The sequence below is a fragment of the Larus michahellis genome, chromosome 7 (genome assembly GCF_964199755.1).
Source record: "Larus michahellis chromosome 7, bLarMic1.1, whole genome shotgun sequence".
NCBI classification, from domain to species: Eukaryota; Metazoa; Chordata; class Aves; order Charadriiformes; family Laridae; genus Larus; species Larus michahellis.
This window is the reverse complement of record NC_133902.1, coordinates 42426611-42451714: the sequence shown is the minus strand read 5'-3', so window position 1 is coordinate 42451714 and position 25104 is coordinate 42426611. Positions and strand designations below refer to the sequence as shown.

General features: G+C 51.3%; 1 protein-coding gene across 3 annotated transcripts; it reads right to left on the bottom strand.

Moving 5' to 3' along the window:
* Positions 1-6014: 6014 nt before the first annotated feature.
* Positions 6015-25074, bottom strand: STK11IP (serine/threonine kinase 11 interacting protein). Of its 3 annotated transcripts, XM_074593583.1 has the most exons (24): positions 24892-25074; positions 24596-24798; positions 22436-22510; positions 22034-22129; positions 20969-21076; positions 20690-20761; positions 19581-19710; positions 19296-19399; positions 18729-18818; positions 17617-17658; positions 16942-17109; positions 16556-16637; positions 16082-16447; positions 15710-15900; positions 14707-14817; positions 13716-13911; positions 11708-12202; positions 10635-10750; positions 10346-10443; positions 9979-10157; positions 9636-9720; positions 9078-9160; positions 7330-7556; positions 6015-7004 (listed from the first exon to the last, which is right to left on the bottom strand). In XM_074593583.1, exons 1-24 carry the CDS (start codon positions 24944-24946, stop codon positions 6864-6866), a joined length of 3513 nt encoding a protein of 1170 aa, XP_074449684.1. In that variant the 5' UTR covers positions 24947-25074; the 3' UTR covers positions 6015-6863. The 3 variants fall into 3 exon arrangements, 2 of the variants coding, with proteins under 2 accessions (XP_074449684.1, XP_074449685.1); XM_074593584.1 differs by lacking the exon at positions 17617-17658; XR_012588191.1 differs by lacking the exons at positions 6015-7004; positions 7330-7556; positions 9078-9160 and having other exon boundaries at positions 9638-9720; positions 9979-10089.
* Between the last annotated feature and the right edge of the window lie 30 nt (positions 25075-25104).

The window sequence follows — 25104 nt, the reverse complement described above, 5'->3', positions numbered from 1 at the left end:
GAGGAGAAAGGGAGAGGATGGAAGAACCGGGTAGCACCGGCAGGCAGGTGGCCACAGGCATGGAGTGAACATGGAGCAAAATTCTCACCTGTGTGGTGGCGATGCGCTTCAAATCTTTTGAAGCTTGTGCCGCATCTCCTGCCCCCGGCCAGGTCCCTGAGCAGGGCTGGGGCTGAGCACCTGGCACCTCCAGGTGTGCCCTTGGAGAGTCACTGCTGCTCTTCCTGGGCAATAGCACCGCTGCCCCAAGGCCAGAGCGATGGAGTGATGGCTTTGAGTCACCACTCCGGAGCCACGGGCCGCGGCCACTCACTTTCTGCACTGCTAAAATTGGCTCTGGGGTTTTTTGTCAGGGCCGAGTCCCCTCACTGGGCCAACCATACCTGTGACATCCTGGGCAGAGCACCTCATCCTTGTGCCCTTGCATGGGGATGGGGAGGGATGCCGGGCTGCCTTGTGCAACCCAAATATCCAAGGGGAAGCTGGTGTCTGCGTAAGCTGGTTCTTCCCACTGAAACACATGCTTCCTCCTCCAGGAGGGTTTCCACCAGCCGGCACGGGTGGGTACGGCCCCTCTGCCCACCCCCTGCGGGTAGTGCCGGGGGCAAGGAGCAGGGTGTGAAGCGTGGCTGCCGCATCCGGTGTGGGTTTTTGGTTATTCTGGGCTCGCTGAGTAATGGCAGCCCTGACATTTTCCCTGACGCTTCCTTAAGTCAGCAAGAGCCACCACGGCGCTGCCCCAGCACCCACACAGCCCGGTGCTCTCATGTGGGAGGGCAACTGGAGCCCCCCAGAGCGGTGTGCTGCACCCCGACATGGGTGTGTGCACGGGGGAAGTGGGAAAGGGCCACACTTCAGGGTCTCTTGCCCAATCCTTCTCCCCTGCCTTTGGATGGGTCCTTCCCAGGTGACGGCTTCAGCCCCACGGAGGGAGAGCTGCAGCAGAAGGAAGGGGATTTGACCTGGCTATGAATAAACACTTTCCGTTGAATCCCGCCCCCACGCACGCAAACTGCGTCGTTAACATTTCTGGAAGGGGAAATGGCTGTTGCAGATCCAGCAACGGATGCTCTGGGAGCAACCCCTGGGCACCCCCTCCATCCCAGGCCAGGAGCAACAGGCGGAGGCAGATTCAGGGAGACAGCAAGCCAAGCACAGAAACTTGGGCTTTTGGAAGGATGCAGGGAAGTGTCCAGGGCAGGGAGGGAGCCTGGGGCTGCAGCCGGGTGACACCCACAGTGTGGCACAGAGAGGTGGGAGCAGAGCAGGAGGCTGTTGGCACAAGGACCTCATCCCGGAGGGCTGGGGAGGGCCAGCAGCACACAGCCAGCTGTTGAACCTCCAGCTCTTGCCAGGCGGTTAAAGCTGCTTGGGGGCTTCTTTCTCCACAGTCACCGCTAGTTTTCAAGTTCTCCCAGGTCTTGCCTCCAGCCTGGTTTCAGCCCCAGGCAGCTGAGCAGTTTGCCAGCGACCTACATGACCCTTTGACTCTGGTACTTGGCCCATTAAGAACAAGCCCCCGCAGCAGCCTCGCGTTAAACCGCAGAGCGTGACCCACTGGGGCGCTGCAAACCGAGGCCATTGCACCCAGAACGAAGCTGCTTGTTGGGCTGGGGCCAGGTACAGCTGCGGCAGCATTTTTGTGCAGCACAAGCCAGCCCACGCCTGGGCTGCAGGGCAGAGCTTGCCTTGGGAGGCCAAACACAGATCCTGGTGTTGGACAACCCCATTGACAGGCATTACTGTGCTTGTCAGCATCTGGCCAGCGGTGTCAGAGCCCCCCCCTGTTTCCCCAAACACAGTGCCCTGCATGTCCCCGGGCTCTACCCTCATTTTGAGCTTGCAACACCCGAGCGCCTGAAGAGGCATCACCCTTTGCGCCTGGGGCAGAGGGCAAACCCACAACAGCCGGGAAAGGAAGGTGGCGGGCGAAGGGTGTTGCCCACCCTCATCCCTTCCCCGCATCAGCTGAGGCTGACGGAGCCCGGGCCCATCGTGGGCAGGAAGGATGTGCAAGACCAGCAGCTTTGCGGGGTCTGCCTCAGAGACGAGCTTCGCAGAGGAAACAGGAGCACCGTCACCAGCCACAAAGCAGGATCAGCCCCAAACCGCTAAGCCTGTGGGACAGAGGGCAGAGCTGGAGCAAGTATGTGGAGCACGGCAGGGTAGCTGCACGGCCTGGCGAGAGAGAGGGGAGACAGTATTCGAGGAGATATGGCTGAGGGGGAGCATTAAGTGCAGGGATAAGGAGAATATCTACTTCTGGGACAAACGCTACAGCCGCAGCGCCACGATGGAGGCAGCCTCAGGGACTCCACCACCAGACCTTGCCTCAGCTGCCAGACACGGGGTGCCAGGGAGGGTGCTGGGGCCAGTCTGGCTCTCGATAGCAGCCTTAGTTCCTGCTCTAATCGATAGGGCAGGACGGGTTGGGCCCTGCCATGACTGTCTCTGCTTCCGGGGACGGTGGCAGCATGGCAGATGGTGGGGCCGGGCGCCCCAGGCGTGTTTGCTGCGGGGCGGCGTGGATCCTGCCCGGCTGGTGCTCGGCAGCAGGATGGGGAAGGGGCGAGGAAGGGGTGAGCTGCTGCCTCCACCCTGCCCGAGGTGGGCCGCAGTGGGGCAGGGCTGCAGGTGGGCAGGGTGAGTCCTCAGCAGCAAACACACTCTTCCCAGATCAAACAACTCATGTGGCACTGGGACAGGGAGCAGACGGCTCCATTAGGGACTGTTTGTCCTGATACAGGACAGCTCCACAATTAGCTTAATAACCGTCTGATAACAGGCAGAGGCACGCTCTGTTACAGGAGCACAAAGGGCAATGACCAGCCCCTGTAACAGAAGGCAAGAGAAGGCTGAGATAGCTCCAAAATGAAGTCCCCTTCCCTTTTCCCCCTGCTCGATCACGCAGCACAATGGGGGGGCACATGGCACCACTGCCCCTGCTCTCCTCCCTCCTGCCAGGGTCTCCTTCCCAGTTCCCAGCTACCGACTTCTGCCGGTCCCACGTGTGGCACTCAAGCCCAGCGTGTGCTCGCTGCTCTTCCCCTGCCAGCCAAGCTGGATGGCAGCCCAAAGGGAAGGGGTTTACACAGCCCTGGGCCATCGCTCTGTAAGTTGGGTAAGGAGCGTTGGCACACGCAGGAGGGGTGAAGCTGGCCAGGCAGGTCCGCCAGCTGCGGGGAATGCATGCCCTTTGCTGCTACATCTCCAGTCCCCTCGAGATGAGGCCAGCAGGGATATTCTGCTCAAAGTAAATGACCAGTCCCTCCAGTCACCCAGTCTGATTAGAAACAAGGCTTCGTTAGGTAGACATAGGGCAAGGGGGCTGACAGCTAAACCCCTGGCTACATATGCTCAACACAATACTGCTTTAGAGGGCAGAGACACAGAGTAGGGAGCACTGAAATAGCCAAACTCATGGCTGAGGCATCATTTTCATCGATGAGTTGAACAAAGTAAGACAGGGCTGGTATGTGCCTGTGGAAAGGCAGTGCTGGCTTCAGGCTTGTGGCAACAGCCAGCCTGAAGCCTGAGGCCACAGCTGCCTGCAGCCTGTCTCCAGGGCCCTGTGGCCATTCCAGGCCTGGGCATCCCTGCAGCTACACACACACATACACCTTGAGAAGAGCCTGCTCCAGGCAGATACAGCAGGGAAATGCTGAGATTCAGACCAGCCTTGCTCTGTGCTAGCAGCTGAGCACTGGAACCAAGCACATCCAGAAAAGGAGAGGGGAAAGACGGGGAAAATCAAGAGTGTCTACGAGCACAGCAGGGGGATTGCATGGTCAGGGTTATGACAGGCAGAAGACATCTGCAGTTAATTCAAAGATACCACACCTTTCCGCAAACCCTGGATTTCCTACGCAAGCCCTGTTCCTGCACAGCCATCAGCCGGGGCTGCCTGCAGTGCGGGAGCAAAGGAGCACGTGGGGGAAGCCCTTGCACACACCCAGCTGATGCAATGCCACCAGTTAATCCTAACACTATGCCTAGCGCGAGCAGCTCCACAGCAAAGCGTTCACGATCACAAATAAACCACAAAGGGGTTAATTTGGTAGCAACCAGGACAAAACCCTAAGGGAAAACAAAGCAAGTGTTTCATGAAGAGGCAAGAGACAGGTTGTGGCAGCCATGTGAGCTTCCCTGTCTGTGGCTGGAGGAATGCAGAAGAGCAGGGAGCTGTTAGCGGGACCAAGAGGCTAGTGCTGAGCTGAGGGCACAGACCCACAGAGACAAGGCAAGGAGCAGAAGCAAATGAGTAGCCACTTGTGCAGTAAAATCCGGGAAGAGCTTGAGAAGAGCTATGGCCAGGCACACCGCTGAAACGTTTGGTTTGGGCAGTTCACACTTTGTCAGGCCCCTCAACACATTCCCAGACACAGGCATGGCAGAGCAAGTGTGCAGCTCGATTAACGTGGAAAAAGCAAGCTCCAGGGATGGGCTTTCTCACAGGATCAGCTTACGCCAAAGAGACATCAATGAGCTGGTCCAATAACTCCAATTTTGCCTCTTGCCCTTTGTGAAAAACACAGCTATAGAAGATGAAGACAGCAGTCACACAAGCTCCGTAAATGGCAAGATGAAGACAGAAAAGCCTTACTGGTCTTTACCAGCTCAGCTTTCTCAGACTCCTTCCCCCGGACAAAGTGCTAGGTGCTGGCAGCGCTTCCACTGAGCTCATTCCCACTTGCGGTCTGAGATCGCTCCAAAGGAACAGAGAGCAGCAGCCATATGCCCGTTTAGGAAGAGGGGAGAAAGTGGAATGCATTGTGACATCTGCCTCAAGACAGTATAGATCTTGTCAATCAAGCCTATAGAAGGCTAGATAAAAATATCAGCCACCGCAGGCCTTCAGCATCTCAACTGCTGGAAATGACAGGAGAAAGTCTAATCCTACAGCAATTCCAAGAAAGCATCCAACAGTGCACTGCGAGGTGGCCTTCAGGCCGCTACAAAGTATGGAAACTGAACTTCCCACACTCCTAAGGCTGTGAGGATGGCACAGCTGGGTTTAAGCAGGGAGAAAAACTTTATCTCACCTGCCCAGGTGAGACTAGAAGAGTGGGATGCTGCGGGACTCAGCCACTGCTGCGTTCTAGATGACAGAAACCGGAGTCACAGACACCAGTTTTGGGTATGTGGAAAGTTTGGATGTCATAGAGACTGCTGCAAAGAGCTGCCACACTCAGCATCCAAAGAAAACAGGCATCAAGTCGCTGAATGACAAATACATGTCTTCAAAGAAATCAAGATCACCTTGACATAAAATAGAGGTTTTGTCACTAAGGATTCAGCAGTTGGAACACTCACCCTGAAACTGTGGGTTGAACACTCATAGCAAGACAGAGACACTGCTCTGGGAAAAGCAACCTTCATTAAAGGTCCCTTGCTTGGGGTTATCAGATCCCACCTGCAGCACCTTAATGTAAAAAGTCCATTTCTGCTCCCCTCCAAGGGGAGCTTCAGCTGCATCAAAACACCACAGGAGGCATCTCCACTTGCTCTTCACTGGGCAGGGTGCAGAGACCCTGTGCCACAGCAAGCCCAGGCCAGGCAGCAGCATTTTTTGAGGTGGCATGTAACTCTGTGCAGGAGAGGTGGAGACAAGGTAAAGCCTGGTACAGGGAAGAACCTAGGGGCAGGCAGTCCCACCTCTACAGCCACAGCAGCAACAGCTCCTGTGAGAGGCATCCTCCGAGAGCCTGTACGGACAGTAAGCAACTTGCTGGGGCTGGAAGCCCACAGGATGCTCACCTGAAGACAACTATCACAGAACACCACAACCAGTACCTTCTGTCAGTCTAATCCTGTTTGGGCCTTCTTCCTTGGCTGCCGCTTGGGAGCCAGGCAGGTGGAGAAGATAAGTCCAGCAGCCCATCAGCACCTGAACAGGAAGGGGAAAATGGCTCGAACCCTGCGAGATGCTGGGAAACCCTTGAGGCTGCTGCAAGGCTAGTATGCAAGACCTTACAAAGACATTACAGCAGTGAAAGAGGACGCAACAAGGAAAGTGTGACAATTCAATAAATATAAGCTTTTATTATAATAGAAAATAGTAAAACTCATGTTAAAATAGACTCTTGCTTTTGGACTGCTCAGAAAAGCCTAAGCCTCACTTTTACCTGCCAGTGCCCACCAGGGTCCTGACCCCTAAGCGATGAGCAACACATTTCTGTGCTAAGAGCCTCACAGCTCCTCCCCGCCCAGTGACAGTGAAAGACTACAGCAGCAGACTGAGCCGTGTCCTGCCAGGCAGGCAGGTAAGGGCTCTCTGTGGGGTTATGAATACAACATGCCTCATCCCCTTGTGCAATCAGGCTCCTGTTTGAAGCAGACAGCTTTAGGGAAGCCATGGACAAGAGGGAGTGGGAGGAAAAAAAAATAACATCAGCAGCAGGTAATGGCAGCTGTTCCGAGACAGCTAAGAAGGCAGCAAGTACACCTGCTAGAAAGACCACAGTGCCCAACTGCCTCTGGCCTGCTGTTTGCCTAGTACCACTGCATGTCCCGCTGAACATGCTCTGGCCTGGCTCCCCTCTTCCTTCAGTGACACTCCATACGACCCTGAAGGAGACTAGCAGACACTGCCAACTTAAAACTCTGTGTAGCTTATGCAGTATTACAGGGAACACCCTCCACCTCCTCCTTCCATGGCCAGCCCAGTGCAAGTGAGTGACTGTGCAGCCTGGACCATTGTGTGCTCCCCTCCTCCTCACCAAAAAGGGCCAGGGGCAAGAGTAGGGTAGAAAACAGAGGCCACAGGACAGAAAAGGTCAGATGGGAGTGGGAGACACTTCTGCACCACTGCCAGCGCAGCAGCACTCTTGACTCCAAGTCCCGCCTGCCTATAGCCAGCAAGCTCACTCCAGTCCCTCGTACACAGCCTTCCGCAGTTCGATTGAGAACATCTCCTCCCAGGGCCCACGGATCCACTCCACCAGCTCTACCAGGAGCTCAGGGCACTCTGTGCGGATGTGCCAAGTGCTCTCCACCTTCAGCACCTGGGAGGGAGGAAAAAGAGGGAGGCAGATGAGCAGGGCCTAGCCTCAAAGGCACTGATCAGCCCTGAACTGCTATTCCCCAGCACAGCTGCCAGCTCCTCCCAGTTCCTAAGAAACATCCCTCTCCCTCTCCTGCTGCCAGCTGTGGAAGTGTCCCTGCCTGACATTTGTACAGCAACAGTTCGCTGTGCTCCCCCACCTCTGTGGTGCAAGGCCCTAGGCTGGGATGGGAGATGGCAGCCCCAAGACCCCCTTGGCAGGAGCAGGATCTGAGCACAGTCCTGCCCCCAGCATCTTGTGTGCCCCATGACCACCTCCTGGTTACCTCATCATAAAGCATCAGCTTGATGTCACAAGGACAGAGGCGATAGGTTATGACATTGCTAATGCTGCTGATCGGCTGCTTCTCCTTCAACTGGATGTTGCTCCTAGGAGGCGTTTCTGCCTCATGGTCTTCATCCAAGGAGGGCTGCACCTGCCACTGGTGATTCTCCTCCAGCAGAAACAGCATGCTTCGGGTGCTCAGCAGGGTCACAGGGAAAGCAGATGCCCCTAAAAGGATACGAGGGAATAGGAGAGGCTTTGCTGAGAGCCTGAGTCACCACAGAACCAGCTTTGCTTTCCATTCCTCCCCTAGGGAAATCCTTTCCAGCAACAGTAACTGGGTGAACAGCCTTATCCAGCTTCCTGCCTGGAGAGCGGGAGCAGGGTAGCTAAATGCGTCTGGGCTTAACCAGCTTACCCAAACTCATTGCAGGAGCATGCAATATGAAAGACCACCACCCAGCAAGCCTTGTCCAGCCTATGGCCTCATGTGAGGCAGGAAAAGACACTCGAGTCCTTTGACCTCTTAAAAAACACTTTGCTACTCCTTAGCTAACAGTCAGCAGCTTCGGCTAAAAGGCCGCCTTTTTTGGCTTGAATTTGTCTGGCTGCAGATATCTGATGGTTAGAACAGAGAGCACACACAAAGTTCAATACCAAGTTGGGATGTGTCTTAAGTATGGCAGGAAGCAAAGTAGTTTTGATAAACCGTAGGGAACATAAGCATCATCCGGCTGATTTCAGTGGATGCCAATGAAAAGCACTAGAATTTGTGAATAAGGCAGATGCACAGAAATAGGGAACCACTAGCAGAGAGGTCTGAGGTCACAGGGGATCACATGCTGCTACAGCAACATGTTGCTTTTCTCATCACATCTCACTCTTGGGAATTAGCAGGAATATCAGAAATAGGATGTTTAATTAGTCCTGTCTACTTGGCAATGAGGCCTCAGCTGGAACCGTGTCCAGTTTTGGGCACCGTACTCTAAAAAAGGAGAAAACTGTAGAGTAAGAAAAACACACTTTAAGTTCTCCCTCCCACAGGCTATTTGTTCAGCTTGAGGAGACCAATAAACATACTTCCCACAGATTCCTTGTGATTCTCATTCTCTTATACCTCCCCAATGACCAATGGCGAATGAGGGTGCAAGAACAGTAACAAACTGGTCAGAATGTGATTAACAGCTATGTTGCTTTTTCCAGCATCCCAAGCTGAGAAGACACTGGAATTGTTCACTGAAGACTCAAATCCCAGGTTTAGCACATTTCACCCTCAGCAAGTCCTGGAACAGAACTTGATGGGCTCCAGCAGGCTGCTCCTGTCCTACTGTCTCGGGTTCTGGACACCTGCTTCGGTTTTCCCAAACCGAGGAGCCTTTCAGCTCCTCATGCAAACCAGCTGTAAGGATGACCCCTCAGCTTTCCCTCAGCTCAGGGCAATGATCCAGCCCTTAGATAATCTCCAGCTTCTCAGAAGCTGAGTTGTCACCAAACCTTGTGTGCAAGACCAACTGCTCCCTAGAGTCTGGACTTCCACGCAGAAACGGACTGGGAGACTCACTGGACATATAGGAAGAAGCATGCTGCTATCCTACATATCTCAACAGCAAAAAAGAGCCCTCACCCACACACCCACCCCGTCTCGCTGCTGGACCAAATGGCCCAGCTCTTTCCTACAGACCGTACACTAAAAACCATGTAAGCGGACAGCACAGGTGTGGGACACCCTGGCACCGAGATCTCCTGTACCTTGGATCAGGTAGGCCAGCAGATAGAAGAAACAAGTGTCATCTGCAGCTGCAGAATCTGTGGTCTTGGAGTCCAGCAGAGGCCTGGGGGAGATACAACAGCAGGGTCACCAAGGAAGCACTCCGTTTCCAGTCTAGGTTTGCTGTGAGCTAGCTACTATGCACTGTCCTCTCAGGGAAGGGAGGGACCCATCTCTTCCAGATGTCGCAAAATTCCTCTCTCCTGTTACTCTGCCCACCACCTTGCCAGTTAGGAACCAAATGCTTCTTGCAAAGGAGGAGGCTGCCCTATGCTTCCCCCTTTTACCCCCTCTCAGGCTCCTCCAGAAGGGCTGGAGTTGCTCTGCCTGGCTCAGTCCATGACACCCCTTTGCCTCCTCACCCTGTGCAGCAGGCACCTGAGCCAGCTGCCTTAAACCTATGACATAGGCCTGGCTGCCACTCCAGTGGTGCCTCCTCCTCTGCCACCCTGTTTTGAGCACTACGCTTCCCAGGCACTGCTGGACAAGCAGACATCCTCTTCTATCCAAAACCCCAACCTCCCAGAGGCTGTTCTTACCATAGCCAATGCTGTGGATTCATTTCCACGGTGGGGATTTCCTTCACCTTACTCCTGTGCTTAGCAGGCAGCTCTTGCATGAGATCTAAAGAGGAAGAGAAGGTAGATATCTTTTATTGCAAGCCCAAGGGCAGTACATAACAGCACAGGATGGTTCTCTAGTCTACAAAGAGGGTCTGGAAGTTATGATGCCAGTGGGGTTCTCCCCCAACTTTTTTCTGAGCTGGCATGAAGTGGATTTCCAACATACATTCAACTACAGCTCTCCTGGTAGCTCTCCAAGAGCAAATCTTCCCAATCCTCTTCCGCGCCCACCCCACCCCCACTACAGCCCTACTCTTACATGTCAGGGTCTGCAGGAACTGGTCACAGCAGCTTTGGTTCCGGATCAGCAGATTGTAGGAGGCTTTTGGGTTCTCAAACTCCATTCGTAAGCTCTGGTGGCGGAGTCCCACTTCCAGATGGGAAATATCAGACAGGTAGTGAGAGTCATTCTTCTTCAGCCAGTCTGCAGGTTGTCCCCTAATCACAGAGCACGGCCCTCAGCTGCAGCAGGCTGCCCATCTCCTCTCCCACATCAGATTGCAGCAGGGGATTTGGCAGAAGAGCCTTTGCATGTCACCACACCTCCAGGGTAAGGCTAGCACAGGCTGGCACTACCCAGCCTCACAGCCTTGCTACAGGGTCTCATTTGCCACCTTTCTCCTCACCTGATAGCCCCAGTGACTTCCAGCACATAAATCTTGAGATCAGAGGCAACCAGGATTGAAAGGAACTCTCCTTGTCGACCAAATTTCACCATGACCACCTAGAGCACAAAGAGCGTGGGCCATAAGACTGGCCTGTCCCTTGCCAGCCCACCCATGGAAAGGGCCAACTCAAACATACCTCAGCTCCTTTCACGCCCCACAGTCTCTGGGATGCCACCCCAGAGCAGAACTTATAGGGTGGCAAGAAGGACAGCCAAGGAGCTGTACAAGTGGTGCTGTGGGAGCTCACCTTGAGGAAGCACTGGAACTCCTCAGTGTTCTCCTCAAAAACCTCCATGTCCAAGTACAGCTTCAAGCGATGATCCACAGAACGGAAGTCTCTTGTGTTCAGGATGCCGTTTACAGCTGAGGAGAGTAAAGGGTAGGATTCACACTCTGCCCACTGACCAGGTGCTGCCCAAGCATGCAGACTGGCATCAGGGCAGCAGTGTCACCTGCCTCTGCATACCTGCATCCAGCAAGTCTCTCCTCAAGACAAAAAGCCAAAGCCAGGGCTTTCCAGGCCACAGATCTCAATGTGGAGACATGAGGGGACTCCAACACTTGCTTTTTCAGATATACAAAGCTTTGGTCTAACCCATCTTCAACCTATGCTCAGCTGTTTAGTCACAGGAGGACACTGCTTTACTGCCAGATTTGGCTGGAGAGCAATTCTTTATCACAACGCCAGAAAGACCTTTCTCATTTCAGCTGGTGTCAGCCCAGGTCAACTTTTTAAACTCTTGACTTCGACTGTGGTAAGGTTAAAGGGGGCTGAGGAAGACACCAATAAAACTGCTTAAGAACATAATTAGGTTTGTCATGCAATTGTATAACCAAATAATTTATACAATAGCCGCAATACTGCCAGAGAGTACACACTTCCCAGCTGAGCTGGTCCTCTACCACAAACACCACACTAATCAACTTTTCCTCAGCAGCAACTTTTTAACGGGCTCAGTTTTAAATTGGGACCTTGCGATTTGACCCCAAATGTAATGCTCCAGCTAGCAGCTCACTGGTGCCACGGGAACCCAGTGTCTGTAACTGACCAGTGCAGCTCCCAGAACAAATCCCCATTACTCACGAGTCTGAGCAATAACTAGGGATTAGGAGCTGACTCAGTTTTCGCTACCTTCAGACATGAGGACAGAGAGGGGAAGGAAAAACTCTGCTCACAAAAACCATGGTCACTGCTGCTTGTGCTTGATGACCCCCCCATCCCCATTGAACAGGAGGCAGTGCTCCCTGAAAGCACCAGTGATAAAGCCCAACACCAAGCTGTGCACACCTCTAAACCCTGCACAGTTCCTATATACTCACAGGGACTGAGATTCCATGTTTCTTCAGACTCGGAGTTCAAAGAGAGCTGGGAAGGAGTGGGCCCACGAGAAACGCTGTAACGGTAGCTCCCCATCAAGCTGCCCCCATTGGTGTCTGTGTGGCTGAGGGACAAGTAGTGGCTCTTCATGCCCATCTCCTTCTTCCCGCAGCCCCCATCTGAATTGCGGGAGCTGGAATGGAGAGTGCCATCATGCTCACCACTCAGGTCTGGTGTCCTGTTGCTGTTGCTGGTATCCATCTCCGAGCTGTCCTCCCCGCCAATGTAGAACTTCCCACTCTCGTTGGCCAGGGTGGGCGCTTCCTCTGGGCCCTCCTGCTGGCTGCCTCCCTCCAGGATAGAGTCTGACAGGTCCTCACTCGTGCTATCAGGGCCAGGTGGCAAAGGCGTGCTAGAGCACACCTCTGAAGGCAGGATGACCACATGGTCACTGGAACAACTGGGACAGACTATGGGCTCACCAGCCGCTGAGGCATCTGTGGAAGATTTCATCGGGGATAAAGAAAAAACAGAACACCTCTACCGCAACAAGATTTTCCTCCCCCCCCACCTCCGCAAACCACAAACCATCCCTTTCAAAGTAGACAATAGTTACAGTCCGACTCGAGCAGCTTGTTGAGCAACTCTGCTCAGAATCATAACCTACACACCTTCCCTCACAAATCACCGAGAAATTCCGGATCAGTGCCAACACCCACCTGAAATAGGTCTGCTCAGATTGAGGGTGACCAGCATGTGCTGTATTTGCAACCGAAACTACATCAGGGCTTTGGCTCATGACTTTCCTCCACTTCATATCCAAAAGTGCTCACGTAGTCTTTGAAGCCCAAGCTCATGACCACTCAATCCAACCTTCCTTAGCCACATCCATCCCCAGCTTGGTTTATCCTCCAGCCAGCCAAACCACAAGCATGCCATGTCTCTTCTCCAGCTCTCCTCATCCGTCCCGACCCCAGTTCCCGATGCTCCCTTCCCCCACACCACAGCAGACTCCCAGCTAGATCTTGGGACTCTCACTACCCTTCCAGGGCGAAAGAAAGCGTCCCATGGTGGAAAAAAGTGCTGCAGCCAGGACAGCACCTCTGCCCTCACTGCAGTACTTAGATCCCAGGATACTTCGTCAAATGAGCAGTATCTTCAGAGCTAAGGCTGGGCACTCCCCACTTCAAATATAAACCGAGTTTTGAAAAAACTCAACAATCAGAAGTTGCCTATTCAGCACTAGCCACGTCTCAGCCAAAATACCGCATCTAGTTTCAGACACCCAAAGAAAAATGTGGACAAATGGGAAAGAGTACAAAGGAGACCAGCAAGAATAACTGCATTGTATGAGATATGACTGACAAGCAAATTATCTAGGGAGTTGAGCTTATTTAGTCTAAAGGACAGAAGACAGGACTAGTCACAGGGGGAGAACAATGGCTCTCAAGTACGAAGGAAGGAATAAATCATTCCCTATAAGGTAAGCAAGAGTGGGCATAAGATCACAGCCAGGGAGACTTAGGTTAGGGTTCTGGTTATTTTTCTGATGTCTAACAGCCAAAGTTTTACCTGAAATACTGCAACAGATTCCCCAAAAGCCTCTGTCAGCAAAAGCCCTTTAGAACAAATTAGTCTCTGTGGCAGAACTGACCATGGTTTCAATAGTATGAGAGACTACATGACCTTTAAGGCCTCTCCCAGACTTCAGATTTCTGTGGACCATCTGCAGTTTCCAGCACCCTTATGTCCTCCCAGACCCCAGGCCACCCACAACAGGGGTGCTTTTTGCTTAACCTTAGAACAGTGACTTATTCCTGCTAGCGAACAAGACAGGTTCTTCCCAGTCCAAGTGGGCCAAGTGTGAGCACATCCCACAACCGGTTTTAATTCCAGTACAGCCAAGACATCGCTCTCTCCTATACATTCCATGCTCTGCACCACAGCTGCCATTCTGGCAGTCAGCCTGGGCATTAGCAAGAATCTTTTTTCTGAGCAACTACATCCTACCTTGATTTGAGGCAACTAGGGTCTCCAGGATTTTGGCGTCTCCAACCTCTGAAGGGTAGGGACCTTGATGCCAGGGAGCCAGGGACTGAGAAAACTCCTGCTTGCATTTCAGGCACTGGAGCTTCGTGGATCCCTTCTCCTGGTCCTGATTTCGCCGATTCTCCTCAACAGCTGGGGACAACACTTCAAGGACACACTAAAAGTAGAAGCACAGGGAAAAGAGTGCTAGCAGGCAGCTATAACCATCCTAATAAAAGCAAGCCTCTGACATCAGCAGATCTCCTCACATGCCTCATTAGAGCATTTCTGAGTGCAAGGGGTGCAGGGCCATTTCCTATCTAACAGTACAACAGCCAGTTTGTGCAAGACTTGCCAAGGGCACGGAGCTTCACTGCAGAATACCAGAAGAACATGGTTTTGCAGGTCTGTGCCTTGTATCTACATATTGACAGGCTCTCCCTGGAACTTTGGTCTCAAAAGTCCCATCTATTTGTGCCTTCTCCGTAACAACTTGCTTAAATGTACTTAAACAACAGTACCTTGAGAAAAATACTTGGATTTGAGACCAGAGCCCCTGTAGCAGCTGTGCAGACCAGAGCTACCATAGCATTGACACTCTCGCTCTGCGGAGGGCTAAGCACAGTGCATCACTCGCTGCCACCCAGGAAACATTATGTTTGCCACCCAGGAAACATGCGTAACAAATAAGGATCACTAACTTGACTACTAACTTTTCTCCCCAAGAGGGAGAAAGCTGCAAGGCTTTTCTCCTTGAGAGCACCCTTTATGCTCCAGGAGCTCCACTGCCCATGGCCATGGTCACAGGGCCCTCCACAGGTTATTTGTGCAGCAGAAGAAATCCTGAGCTTACAAGCCAGACATGGGCTGCCACAGGGCAGCAGATGTACTTGTGCTCCAAGAACAGAGGCCCTGTGCTGGCTAGAAGAATTCAGCACCTTCCAGTAACACTTTCCCCTCTAGCCTCCCCTACCTGTAGACACTGCTCCGGGCAGTCATCAAGCACCACATATTTGCGCTTCTGCCGGTCCTTGCGAATGTAGCTGAAGTACAACGTAAGGACAGGGAAAACTCGCTCCAGGTCCTGCAGGAGACAGAAAACACCAGCTCTAGAAAGAAGGTTCAGCATCCAGACTACATTAGTTTGCAACTGGCCATACAGGCACCTAATTTTAGTGAACCTTGAGTAGCCCTTCATAGCTGATAGCATTTGGGAGCCTGGTAAAATGGGCATAAATAAATAAATAAATAAACAAACCCAAAGCTCATAAGTGCTGAGGAGAGCAGTAAGTTTCAAGGCCCGGAACAAAGCATCTCAAACAAAACACTTTTTCACTAAGGTATTTCAGAAGAATATCAAGCCACAAACATTCAAGAGGTATTAGAAGAGCCTGCAAACATGTCTACGCACACACTGAATGTTAAAATCCTACCACGAGGAAAAAGAGATTTCCAAACTCCCTTTCTGAAGGGCCACAAAAGCAAAATAAAAAATTGTAGTGCTAAAGCATGTACCTAGAGTGGATGGAAAACTGCCCGCTGAGATACCAGCAGCTTTCTAAATGTCACACTAGGCTCGGTGCTGCACTGTCTAAGAAAAAGTGCAATCCACAAACATTCCTCCAAGGCCAGGGTGACATCCCAGTGAGGAATGGATAGGAAGGAGGTCTCCATTTCATTTAGGCTCCTCTTGAGAAGTCTCTCATTCCTGCACACTGGAACAAGTCCAGCCATTTTCTTTTTAACTCCAGCTTTGGAACAGAATTGATGCTGGCTTCCGCTGCACTATCACAGGGACTCTAAGCAATACAGATGCTGTTAGATACCCATGCATTGAGTGGAAGAGACGCTCAAGCAATCAGGCTTTGCAGGAGCTAGGAAAAGACCTGCAGGGTACTCTGACAGAGACCCAAATCCAGAATGCTGTCCCACACAGGGAGTAAGATGACAAAGGCTCACATAGAAGCATAACTTACCATCCTCTTCCAATTCATCTCTGAGGTCTCCACCTTTTGCAGGCATTTCAGCTCCAGCTTGTGGAGAACTCTGGCAGCCTTCAGTTCCACCTCAAGCACATGCCTAGCTGTGACTCGCAGGAAGATCCAGTCTGGCTCTGGGTCCCCTTCACCTTCTATTTGGCTTACCAGCACTGGCTGGCAAAGGTCCACTGCCGAACAAGACACAGTACAGGTCAGGACACAGAGCAGCTTTTCAGGCCTGCTTGGCCCAAGTCCTTAGAACTCCCACAATACTGGGCAGCATGATTAAGCTTCAGGGATACCACATTTAAAACATCTATTCTATCATGACCCAAGCCCTCAAACACAGCAGTGAAAGGACCTGTTTACCTTCTGGCTTCTCCTCTTCTTCCTCCCCCAGCATCAGCTCATCTGCCTCCTCTTCTCCTATCTGTTCTCCTTCCACAGGCTCATCCAGCTGTACTTCAGGCTCTTCCACCTTCTCAGTATCATCCAAAGGAGGAGAATATTCTTTCTGGGATACTTGGGGTTTTCCTTGCTCTGGATCAGAGCTCTCACTCTGCAAGTCTGTTGCAGCAGCTCTGCTTGCAATCTCATCTGCAGAACGGCTACGGCAGAGGACGGGTACTTCATCACGCTCCTCCAGCTGTCTCTTGTACTGAAGCCAGTCAACACCAAAGCGATCTCTGAAGCTGTCCAAGCGCTTCATCTCCTTCTGATGCTGCAGGACCAGGCCTGCAGAGAGAAAACTTGGGAAGTATGAAAACAGTCACCATGCCAGAGCACTTCTCTGACTGTGCACAGTTCAGCGGCTCTGTCACTGAGGAAGAAGACAAGCCTCACCAGCAGAGAGAGATAAAGCCTGGGGCTCGTGTTCTGTGTCACTGGGCTCCGAAATGCTTGCTCTGCGCACTTTGACTTTTCCCTGGAACAAACAGCATAAGAATAGTTGGGAAGCACCAGAACAATAAAACCAGCATCTGATGAGGGGCTCTGCCAAGCTGAAGGGTTCATGGCTGTTACAGTGCAGAAGCACACCATGAAACATTTGTCTCAGTATATCAAGACTGACGTTAAGCCCAGCCCCTTCCTGACACGCAGCAGAGTAGATGCTCAGCACCACGCAGTCAGTAGAAGACCACATCCCACAGCAGGAGGCTTTCACGCCGAGGCAGCCCCTTCACCCAACATGCCAGCTACACGGTTAAGAAGCTATCTCAGTCACAGACCTTGCTTTTCTTCCGAGGATGCCTGACAGCCACGTTCTCCGCTGGGGACGGACTGTCACTGAAGTCTGCAGCACAAGAACTGTCCAGCGCACTGCGGTCCAGTGCTGTCTTCTCTGAGGTAGAAGTGTGGATGGACTGTGATGCACTTTGCACAAGTCTTGGAAGGTGCTAAAGCCAAAAAAAGAGAACACTGCCTGCTGAGTGCGAAGGGGGGACAAGGTAACCAAGCCACAACTCAGGCTGACAACTTCCCTGCCCCTCACCCCAAACTTTAACCGTCTCAGTCAAAGTGGTGACAACAGGTCCTGCCTGGTTGATTGGACTGTTTATCAGGACCACTCCAATTTAACTCAATCTCGGCCTTCCTTAAAAGCACCAGGTGGGAAACTGACAACTGTTTGTTCTGCTGGCACCTAATTCAAGTGCCAAGTCCCAGATAGCACCTGAAAAGGAAACAGGCAAGGCTACACATTCTGCAAGGCTACATAGGACAGAAAAAGTTACACTGGCCAATCCCAACAATTACTAGGAATCATCATGGACTGAGCCAAAATGAACTGTGTCAAAGAGTCAAGGCAGCCCATACAGATTCAACGGGACACATGACAATGCAAAAAACCTGTCAGAGTTCCCACCCCAAAGCCAGTAAGATGAGTTTACAGCAACTGTACTTACCATTAGGTCCGAGGAAGAAAGTGGCTCCCCATCCAAGAGGAACTGTAATTAGAGACCCATTTGCAGTCAGATTCCACTTGGCTGGCACATACTCAGGACAACATCTGCTGACTCCTATTCCCCTTCGGGCCTCCCTAGCCTTGGGATCCCTGGCACAAAACTGCAAAGATTACCAGAAACAACCCTGTTCCTGCCTATCCATCATCACTCCTTTAGTTGCAGCTACCTGACCTAAGAGGATATAAGGCCAGCAGGGACCATTGTGGTTTTCCTGTTTACGGACTTCACAACTCCCAGAAAAGTACCCAAGACAGTTCGCAGAAGAGATACAATAGATTACCCTGCAGCAACGCGTGAATTGTTTTGAAAGGTACTCACTTTCACCTCAAAGCTTGTACCCTACTTTTACCCTGAGTCTCCCTAGCTTCCAGTAACTTGAGTTCAGCAAATCCTTGTTCGAAGACGCAGTTTGAAGACAATAAAACCAGCCATTTGCCACTAATCTGAAGGCCAGACCCGCTCTGGAACACCTATGACCCTTAGCAAGTAAGTTTACTTTGCTAAATTGCCAGAACGCTGTCTTTGCTGGCTTCTTTATTTAAGATAACATCACCAAGAACTGACCTAAGCACTGGAGTGCAAGCGAAACATTGATGACACCTAGCTGAGAGCAGAGAGATGGGGAGAAAGGCGGCCACGGCTTTGGCCACAGCTGCCAAAGGAGTATGTAATTAGGCAAGTTGGGCTAAGACGGTGAGTTCCTTCTTTGGAAAGTCCAGCTACACAGTCGCTATCTAGCAGGAACACAGTAAAGTTTTGGGACCATCAGTGAACAAAGCTGATGAAGTAGACAGTGAAGACGTATTAAGATCTGAGGTCTTGCAAACCTGAGATCAGCATTCAACTCGATCTGCCCTGGACAGCACACCACTTAAAAATTTAAGGAAAAAATACTCTACCTGGAAAAAAACCCACCATGAAACAATGACCACTGTTACAGCACTGGAATAAATTTTCAGGTTTATGAAATTCTTTCCTCTCATTTGCCCCTGAGTATCAGAACACCATGCACCTTCAACAGCAGGAGCAGAAGGCACGTGGCTAATACTCACATTGGAGGAGGCTGCCCTGGGAGACACATGTACAAGGGTTGCAGATCGGTGGTTTTGATGGAACCATAATGGGTTTCCCTCTAAATGCAGCTGGAAAATAGAGAAAGTGTTATTAGAAACAATATTCTATACCCTGACCCAATCTGCCTGCAGGCTTCAAGCTTTCTCTCCGAGAAGTGTTGCAAGAACAGTCCTTTGCAGGCTGTCTTCCTTTACAAGCACTATAGTGACTGCAGTTGTTCTCCTTAAGATTTCTCTTAACACACAAATCCATAACAGGATTAGGGGAGGATCTTTACTGAACTTGAAAGTGTTAAGATTAGAAAGGGGAAGTAAGGAGGTGGGGATGAATATATGGAAAAAGGTTTGCTTAAGCAGGGGTCACCAAAAACGAAGGCTGAAATACAGGTGTCTCTCCAACGCTCCCCCAACAGCTTCCCACATTAGAACTAAACGCTCAAGAGTTGAATTGATCTTTTAAAACTCTCTTCTTACCACACAGTCTCCGCCTTGCACCTCCTGACCATGACATCTCTAATCTACCAACCCATCGGGTTTCATACTTACTTTTTTTACATAGTGCAGAGTGGACAATGGTGCCAACTGGGCATGTTCCAGCAGCAGGTTATAGGCTACATCCAGGTGCTGCAGATTCACTAGCTGTTCAACCCCTGCAAACACAGCAAGAAGCCATCAACACACTAGAAGATATAACTTAGAAACCTCCCACCTACCCCTCTGCCCCAAAATTGAACCCTAGTAAAAATAGCTGCACCCAAGATTTCAAGTTCTGTTCCTCAAGGAAGAGAGAAAGGCCTCAAACTCGGAAATGCTCCTCCCTTGTGGGCTCACCGTTAATGCTGTCAAGTTCATTGTTGCGCAGGATCAGAGTCACCAGCTTGGATCGGCTGAAGATGCCAAGGTTTGGCACCTTGGACAGGAAGTTATAAGCCAGATTGAGGTACTCTAGTTCTGTAAGGGTCTGTTCAGAGAGAAGAGCAGCAGTGGATCAATTGGGACCTTAGCTCAAAGCCTGAGGCTGGACTCAAACCAGGGCATTAGCCCCCACCATTCTCTCCACCACACCAACATCACCTAACAAGTGAGTTTCTCAAGTCTATTTCTGCAGCAAGCCTTCAACATTCATATTTGGAGTGGTTTGTTTAGTGGCACTCAGCACAATCTAACTGCTTTACAAAATTTGCTAGGAGTAGCTTTCTCCTTCCTTATCAACTTCCATGGAGCACAGGAAGGGACTGGACACCCTGGCTCAGCAAAAGGACTGAACTACCAAAAGAAGCCCTTTCTTACCTTTCCAAACATGATGGTGAATGATATATTGTGAACCCCACCAACTCCATGAAAAGCTGGAGTTGCTTCTCTTTCATCGCTTCTCTTAAAAGAAGCAGATCTAGCGTGGATTTCAGTGCCATACCCCAGAGACGCACATGCCACTGTGATGGACTACCACCTTTCTAAGTAACTGACAGGAGATTTCTGAGAGTGAGAAGGAAACGCTACTGGCAGTCTGGACAAACCGAAGCAAGTCTCTACAGCCCCGTGCCTGGCTACATAATTCCCACCTGCTCCACGTATTGCAGCGAAGTCTTGGCCACAATGGAGTGCACACTGCGTGTGCAACTGTACATACAGCGTACACCGTAAGTATCACTGTATTTAGCACTTGGCCCCTGGAGTGCCAAGCGATACATACAGCTAACTTTCCTGTCTCAGAGTGGATGAGGAACACTGCCTTCTCTGCCTTGGTGGCACAGGGGCTGCACATATAGGACAACAGTTTCAAGGCTGCAAGTACTAGCTCTAAATCACATGTCTGCTGGGCCACATCTCCAATTTCTTGTGTTATACTTCACCTAGCAGGCACATGGTCAACCATGACAGCACTTTAGCAGTGTCCTCTCCACATGAGGAAATTCCAGTGCCCAGCCTAAGATACTCACCGTTAAATAGTGCTCACAATCCTGGATCTTGTTGTGACTCAAATCCAAGACTCTCAGAGCATTTAGTAATTGCTGAAGGACAAAAAGATACTAGATCAGATCCTACAAACGTCTCCACTGCAGCATGGAAACCCTGTCCTGCTGAGAGAGGCCAGCAAAATTAACAGTGCCCATTCCCTCCCACCCAGACGTAGCAGCATCAGTAAAGGAGTGCCCAGTTCCTACCTGTGATCATCTCCTGTCTTCCCCTCAGTCACACAGGAAGCATGCCCCACTCACCAGTGAATCATCCAAGGCAGTGATTGAGTTATAGCTGAAGTTCACAGTCTGCAATTCCAACCACGGGAGAGCACAGCTCAGATCTCCACCACATGCTGAAATGATTTCCTAGGAAGAAGTGAGGAGCCATTCCTTGGTGAGTACTAGCTGTTACAGTAACAGCAGATGGACACAGGAGAACAGCTAGTCTAGAACAAGGCTGGCATATTGTGCCTTACAGACCTTGCCTTGTCTAGAATGGCAATGACTTTCATGTCACTAATTCAAGTATTTGGAGGTGGTGGGAACTCAACGGTTAGATATTTAGAAAGAAGGTGAGATGCTTTTGCTTCCTACACTCAAGTGGCGATAGTTAACCTAACACATTACAATTCGTAGGCTTTGGACAGTGAGCACAAAGACTCATGCTAACAAAACCTTTTTCAGACCTCCATCAAAGCAGAATTAAGATACACATACCCTGGCCAAACAACCTGTGCTCTGGCAGACAAAAGAAGCTCTCAAAGCGCTCCCTACCAGCAACTCCTGTTCCCCAGCAGGCAGCTGCTTCTGTGCCACAGACAGAAGCCCAGGGCCCCACAGCTAGCACAGCCCACGCTACTCAGTTCTTCACAACTGGAGCTTGCCTTCACGTCCCAGAAACCTGCTGGGCACAAGTGCAGATAAGACACTGGGGCACAGCATTCCCTCTGACAATCAGCTCTAATTTAAGACTGCTGAAGTACAATGAAATAAACCTCCATCAGCTGCAGGCCTTTGAAAGTGGAAACACTCAGAGACACAGAACAATCAGACGTAGCTGATACAAATATTGGCTGGAGCCAGAAATTCTCAAGCAGCTAAAGAGGAGACTACAGAGCACATGTGTGTCTAACCAGGGAATACTTCAACACTGTTTGAGTCAGGAGTAGGACCCCAGAACGGGAAAAGGAGAAAAAGCCATATACAACATGGATTGATAAGACAGTTAACACCATCTCCTACTTCTTCCATGTATGAAGGGCTGTAGGATCAAGACAGACTTTCTCCTGCAATTTTCCCCATGAGCTGTGTAGAGACACTCACCTCCAGTGTACTGATACATTTGCAACAGGTTAGAGATTCCAGCTGAGAATAGACAAATCGCAGTCCCCGGAGGCAGTGTGGAGGGACAGACCTCAACTGCAGCAGTGATGAGAAAGAATGGACAACATACATCAAAATATTATAGCATAAGAGCAGCTGCCATCCCAGGCACATCTCTGCAAGGGATCTCCCACTTCCCTGCTGGAGCCTCCCTCCCTAACACTCCAACCTTTGCTTGGAGTTTCACCCCACACAAGAGTTGCAGGAGTTTAGACTTAGCCTTCTAGGAAAGCCACAAAAGCCTCCCCAGTTTTTAGGAGTAGAGGCATTCTGCAACCCCAAAACTAAGTCAAGAAAAGCCAAACAGCAAGACTCAAAGCCAGTTCTGCCTCCTATACTTACTTCCAGATGCCGAAGGGACTTGAAAGGGAAGATCTTCACAGCAGATTGTAAAACACAGTTTGGAACATGAACAAGCTAGAGAAATCAGAAAAGAAGTCTCACATCAAGCTCAATTTGTGCTGCAATACCGCCCTCCTGATGCACCAACTGCAGCACCTTCAACAGGCCCCCCTCCAGCTCAAATGTTTGCTAACAAGCTCTCCCCCAATGCTGGTACCAGCACTGTCTCCTGGACCCATATTTCCGTAGAGGTCAAAGAAAAAAGCATGTTAGCTAGCATAAGACCACAGTATGCCAGACCATAGAGCTCCTTTTCTTCTCCTTGCCCACATGGCTTCACCCCTTACAGAACCACAGGAAGGTCTGACAGCTGGATTCCTCATCAGCCACCACTAACAAATCTACTAAATAAAGACAAATCTAATGCTGGAGCTGTGTTTATTGAGCAACTGAGATGAACTCACAGCAACTGGTGGGAGATGTGCACGTGCATTTCACTAGAACAGGCCAAATAAGGCAAATCACAAGCAGATACAATGGAAAACAGAGTTGGTCTCCAAGACGCTGTTAGTATTAGACTGGGGTACCTGCAAACCTCCTCTCTGCATGCTGTAGTTCAGCCACAGGGTAGTTAGGCTGTGTTCATGTACCACAAAGCAGCTTATGAAATCCAGCTTCTTATACTTTCTACAGACAGTGCATAAACAGTATTTCAGATAAAGTGGGTAATGAAGTAGTTAATACTTCCACTGTGGACACCAGAGTACAACAGGAGAGACCCTCTCTGCCAGCTACATCCACGTTCATGCAGAAGTGACTCATAAGGTGCAGAACAGACATCCCAAGGCCTCGTCACCGCTACCGCTCCCACAGTTACAGCCTGGGCGGCAATGAATCACTGCCCAGTGCCTGCCAGCACTAATGCGGCATGTTGAACAGGACCATTTGTAGGGGAAGCTTGCACTGGGAAGCTCTGATGATCAGTTTTAGCAAAGTTTATTTCAGATGCCGTCCTTGCTCTGTGTCCTGACTGTCTCCTCTCCCTCCCCTGTCTTAAGAACCTGATCAGGCTGATATAAATTATTAGTTCCTCCAAGCAAATCAGTTACTGCACCACAATGGGCAGCTTCCCCTTTTTTACCAGCTTGTTACAGAAAAACCAAAAATTTTTTGGTTAACACAAACACTCACCACAACATCCTCCTGACTGCAGCGTCCCTCCTTGCATCCTCCTGCCAGGGAACCCATGTTTCTCCACAGGCTCCAAGCCCCACTCCAATCTCCATCCTCAGCACACTGCCACAAAACCCTCCCAACAACATTCAGATAATCTCTGCAATCCATCTCATTCTGAAAACACTTTTAAAGACATCACGGTGCTCAGTCACACCACCTCCTGAGCACCACTGTGGAACACCTGCTAATTCCCCTTCCCCTTTCAGGCCCATTTCACCTCTACTACCCTCCTAGCTGTGCCCCAGTGCCAAGTATAATCATGTCCAGCCTCGTAACACATGCCACCTTTCAAAAAGCCCTCTGAAGAATCCCTAGCTCTGTACTTTTATCTTTATTACGGCCTTCTTAAAAATTAACGAGAACACATTACTAGTAATGCCCCATGCTGTGAAACAAATCAACCAGAACCACTGCCCAGGCAGGAGCATGTAAGACGTAGAAATAAGCAGCAGAGGTCTCAGAGTAGTGGGTGTATACAACGTCCAAGTGCTCTGCTCAAATACCCTGGCTCTGCTGCTTTGTGCAGGTCAGTCATCACTCAAGGAGCACTCAACTGTGCTCAGCTGCCAGATACTGCCTGAATTGCTCAAGCATTTCAGGAAATAATCGTTTTCCCAACAATGTCAACACCTTACCAAGGTCAGAACATAGTTAACCCCTGCTGCCCATTTTTAACTGTGAAAAACTTTCCGCTGAGTTGTGTGTCTGATCCTAGATGAAGTAGCTACACACGATCCCGCTGAACTAGGACTCCATGTGACAGTCCTGCGAGAGGTACCCAACCCATGCAGCGTGCACAAAAGAAGGGGTCAATGGGCATCAAAGGGGGTCACTCTGAAGCAGGCAACTGTGCCTGCCACCTCCACTGGCCGGCCTTGCAGTACCCCTTAGCCCCTCGCATCCCCAGCCACGGCAGGTACGGACCTTCAGGGAGTGTGTCTTCTGCAGGACGTCGAAGAGGAACTGCGCCTGAAGGATGGCGGCGGTCTCGGCGGGGTGCGAGGGCAGGGCCACGAAGCCCCGGTTCTGGTTGCGGGAGCCCAGGTGCTGCTCGAAGACCTGCGTGAGGTGCTGCAGGGTGGGGGTGAGCAGCGTCAGCGTGCTGGAGCCGTCCAGGACCAGATCCCCTGCAGGGAAGGGGAAGGACAGGACAGGCCGTGAGCGCTGCTGCCCCACAACACCGGCGCCTTCACCCCGGCCCGGCGGGGCCCGCCACTCACCCGCGTCCTGCAGCAGCCGCGCCAGGCCGTGCACCAGCGTCTCCGCCGCCGCCATCTGCAGGGGAAGAGGAGAGACGGAGGCGGCGGAGGCCGAGGTGACCGCGGCCCGACTCGGCTCTGCCCGGCCCGGCTCGTCCCGCTCCGCCGGCCCCTCTCACTTCCGCGTTACCACAGAGACGCGCCCTTCCGCCGCACCAACGAGGCGGCAGCCGC